Here is a 4,019-nt window from a genome sequence, read left to right on the forward strand (position 1 = left end):
CTGGTGAAACTACGCTTGGCTCTCATCATGATTTAAACCTGATTTATAGAAAAGCACCTTTTGTTGTCTGAATGAGAATAAACTGGTTCATTCACAGCTCCTCTTCATCTGACTGATTCAGAGAGGGAGGGGTCAGAGACTCTTCACTCCCCTGAGTACAGGATGTGACTCACTGCCTTCTGTTTACCACCATCAGGTGCTCACATCAATCAAGACTCTGCTTGCTTCTTAAGAGGTTAGCTTAGCTCCAGTGTTCCCGGCTTATCACTCATCACATGTTTGGACATTTCCAGCTTCACTATCTGGAACAACACACGTGATCTCAGGTCGTTTACACCTGTGATTTAAGAGAAGAAGAGCTGCAGAGAACCAAAGTCTCAACAGAGCAAAATAAGTTTTCAATAGGTTCTTCCATCAGTGGCCATCAGGTGTGTTAGAGACCATCAGGTATGTAAGGGACCATCAGGTGTGTTAGGGACCATCAGGTGTGGTTCAGGTGAGTCAGAGACCGTCAGGTATGTAAGGGACCATCAGGTGTGTTAGGGACCATCAGGTGTGGTTCAGGTGAGCCAGAGACCGTCAGGTATGTAAGGGACCATCTGTGTCCCTCCAAACGTCCAGATGGACGAGTGACCTTGCATTTTCATAAGATGTACATGTACAGTTTACACACAGTTTTTCACACACAGGTCACCGGTTCCTCAGAATCAGAAGGGTTTATTCCCACACACCTGGGCAGCATTTAATATACCTGGGTGAATGAACTCGTCTACCTGTTGCTTGATGGCTCCAGTTCATCCAGAGAGTCTCAGGGATTCACTGCATAAAAGCCGGTCCTGTTCTTCTTGGGTGTGTCCCCCTGTTGGCGAACAAATTCAAACATCCCATCAGGCTGTTACTGAATAAACGTGTCAGCTGTTATTTCATGCACAAAGTCATGTAGTAAAATTTAACCAACATCTGACTGTAGCTCTGCAGCACTTACAACAATGACAGGGGTGGAGTCTGGTCTCTGTGTCACCGGGGCCGGAGGTGAGTACACCGGCAGAGGCTCCTGGGGCGGTTGTTTCTTTTCAGTGTAATAAGGATCCTCAGGCGTGTCCATGTGGCCACTTTCTGTTTTCTTACAGCACCATCGAACCACCTGAAACAACAGAGCGTCAACAGATCAGACACCACAGCCGTTCCACTTTCACCTGTCTGTGAAGGTCTCAGGTGGACTCCTCCTGACGCTGTGAGACTGAACCAAAACAACGGCCCAGTAGGTTAAAAATATAAAGACTTAAGTTCAAGGTTACTGTAATATGTGATACAGAGCCGAGCAAAACAACAATGAACTGAAGGAGCACAGTGTAACTAACCTGCCTGACGACTCACCATCATGATAAAGATGATTATGAGCAGCAATAAGATGGCAGCAGCTAATACTAAGAGGGCAATAGCCCATCCAGGAACCGAGTCACCGCTCCCATTGCTGCTGCCACCACCTGATGTCGGAGGATCGGTGGACTGAGGATCTGTCTGTGTGTCATGTGGATCCACTGCTGTAGTGTGGTTCACTGCCGGGTCTCCTGTGGGATCCACTCCTCCGGTCGCTGTCGAAGTGTCACTATGGTCCATATGGTTCGTGCTGGTTGCGTCATCAAAAGAGTTGTTGGTTTTGCCTGAAGATGTTGGTGTAGGATCTGGGACTGTGGTAGGAATAGATGTGAGTGCTGGAGTTGTGGGTGCGGTGGTAGCATTTGTAGTTGTTTTGGTTGTAGCGGTGGTAGCTGTAGGTGTTGTGGTTTTAGTAGGAGCTGTGGGTGTTGTGGTGATTGTAGGTGTACTTATGGTTATAGTAGGTGTAGTTGTGGGTGTTGCGGTAGTAGGTTGTGTTGTAGTTGGTGTTGTGGTGATTGTAGTAGGTGTTGTGGTTGTAGGTGTAGTTGTGGTTATAGTAAGTGTTGTTGTGGTTGGAGTAGGTGTAGTTGTGGGTGTTGTGGTAGTAGGTTGTGTTGTAGGTGTTGTTGTGGTTGTAGGTGTTGTGGTAGTAGGTTGTGTTGTTGTAGGTGTTGTGGTTGTAGGTGTTGTTGTAGGTGTTGTCGTTGTAGGTGTTGTGGTTGTAGGTGTTGTTGTAGGTGTTGTGTTGTAGGTGTTGTTGTAGGTGTTGTAGTTGTAGGTGTTGTGGTTGTAGGTGTGTTGTAGTTGTGTTGTGGTGTTGTTGTTGGTGTTGTGGTTGTAGGTGTTGTGGTTGTAGGTGTTGTTGTAGGTGTTGTTGTAGGTGTTGTGGTTGTAGGTGTTGTGGTTGTGGTTGTAGTAGTAGTTGTGGTTGTAAGTGTTGTGGTTGTAGTAGTTGGTGTTGTAGGCGTAGACTCTGGAACTCCAGCTCGATTTATTTTGTCCACTACAGAAAAAAGAAGAAGGACCGATTACAAATGTAGAGGAAGTAATGAAATGAGTGTGACAACTGGAATTAGATGTAGAAAAACAGATCTCACAAGTTGTGTAGTCCATATTAAGTTGGAAAGTTTTGGGCTCGGCAATTTTGGCATTAAGCTGAAATACAAGGTGGACAATGTTCCGATTGACGGAAAAGGTGTTGAAGACCACAGTCGCATTTGCAATCACCGGTCCAGAGCTGTGAAGGAACCTATGAACACATTAAAGAACAAGTTATAGTTCTGATCCAACAATTAACTCAACTCAATGTGTAAATAACTACAACTGCTTCCATGGTTTTGGATACATAGTAGTTCCTCAGAAAAATACTCATGTACTGAAATACTGAAAACACAAACATAAACATAAAGATACTGAAAAATGTAACATTAAAGAACACTTTAACAGGGTTCCACCTGCTTATACACACAAATCCAGTTCCTGCATGAGCGAGAGATCAGGGGTACCGATGATACCTGAAAGTAATTCCTGCAACATGTCCATAGAAGCGATAGGTGAAACAGGTGGGTCTATCGTAGCCAAAGGTGTTTTTAAGCTGCAAAACAAAAAAGAAAAAAACAAATACAGATCAGCTCTTTTCACCTGAAGTTTGAAATACAGAGGTAATAGTGCAGTGTAGTGGTGACTGACAGCAGGTACTATCAGGTAATGTTGAGCACATATAATGGACAGTATCTACCTACTGCAACAGTATCAGTCACAGTTCCCTTGTTTCATTGTGCTTAGTTATTAAGACAACAGCTGTATCTGCTGGTTTTAGAGCTTGACACAGGACCTGCACTCCCTAAAGGTAACCAGCGACCTCCTTTTGGCAGGAAACAGGGGCGAGTTCATTTCTTTGAGACTTAAATGCAGCCTTTGACACTGTAATTGACTGACTTAAAGCCTGGGGTGTCATCAAGGAAACTGCATTTACTTAAAAACCATCTGAGGTCTGAGGGTATTTTCTCCATTTAAATATTTTCACTCCAAACCCTGAATTCACAATGGAGTTTTTACACATGTGGAGGTTTTTAACTGTAGAGTGAAAACTTGTCCTCAGAGAAGTGGCCCTGCCCATCATCATCATCATCATCATCATCATCATCATCATCATCATCATCTTACCATTTCACTGATTTCGTTATACATGGTTTTATATTCCTCAGATGAAGAGTTGAGCAGGTCGTTGTTTAAACCTTCCTTGGTGATCTCCATGGGAACGAAGAAGGCCGTCCTCTCCACACCGAGAGCTTCAGGCAGGTGGACAGTCAGCAGGCCTGCAGGTTTCAGTGGGACAGATTCAGTTAATGTCAGAGAGAGTGATGTTCCCTGTCTGCTTCAAATACCTGGATATGACCACGCGCCTTCAGTTTATCAGACTGTTGAAATGAAAGATGGACGACTCTCGTAACAGTGACTCTCTAAATATCTTATATCATATAATGTTGACGTCAATCTGAGCGTGGTGTTGTTATGTCTTCTATTCCCAACAGCATGGGGAGAGCTGCAGAAAATTAAAGTGCTAATCAAAAAATATTCTAAAATATCAACACATGAGTGTGAGCGACCTTTGACCCCGAATGATGGTCTGTAGC

The 4,019-nt window shown here is 44.2% G+C and overlaps 1 protein-coding gene across 1 annotated transcript; it reads right to left on the bottom strand.

The window, feature by feature from the left end:
• Positions 1-717: 717 nt before the first annotated feature.
• On the bottom strand, positions 718-2,171 carry LOC147818001 (uncharacterized). The gene is made up of 3 exons (XM_087179081.1): positions 1,378-2,171; positions 986-1,144; positions 718-859 (listed from the first exon to the last, which is right to left on the bottom strand). Exons 1-3 carry the CDS (start codon positions 1,618-1,620, stop codon positions 809-811), a joined length of 453 nt encoding a protein of 150 aa, XP_087035207.1. The 5' UTR covers positions 1,621-2,171; the 3' UTR covers positions 718-808.
• Between the last annotated feature and the right edge of the window lie 1,848 nt (positions 2,172-4,019).

This window comes from Seriola lalandi, unplaced genomic scaffold, assembly GCF_002814215.2.
Source record: "Seriola lalandi dorsalis isolate HSWRI2012SDOR001 ecotype SW California unplaced genomic scaffold, Sedor1 jcf7180002054780, whole genome shotgun sequence".
Taxonomy (NCBI): domain Eukaryota; kingdom Metazoa; phylum Chordata; class Actinopteri; order Carangiformes; family Carangidae; genus Seriola; species Seriola lalandi.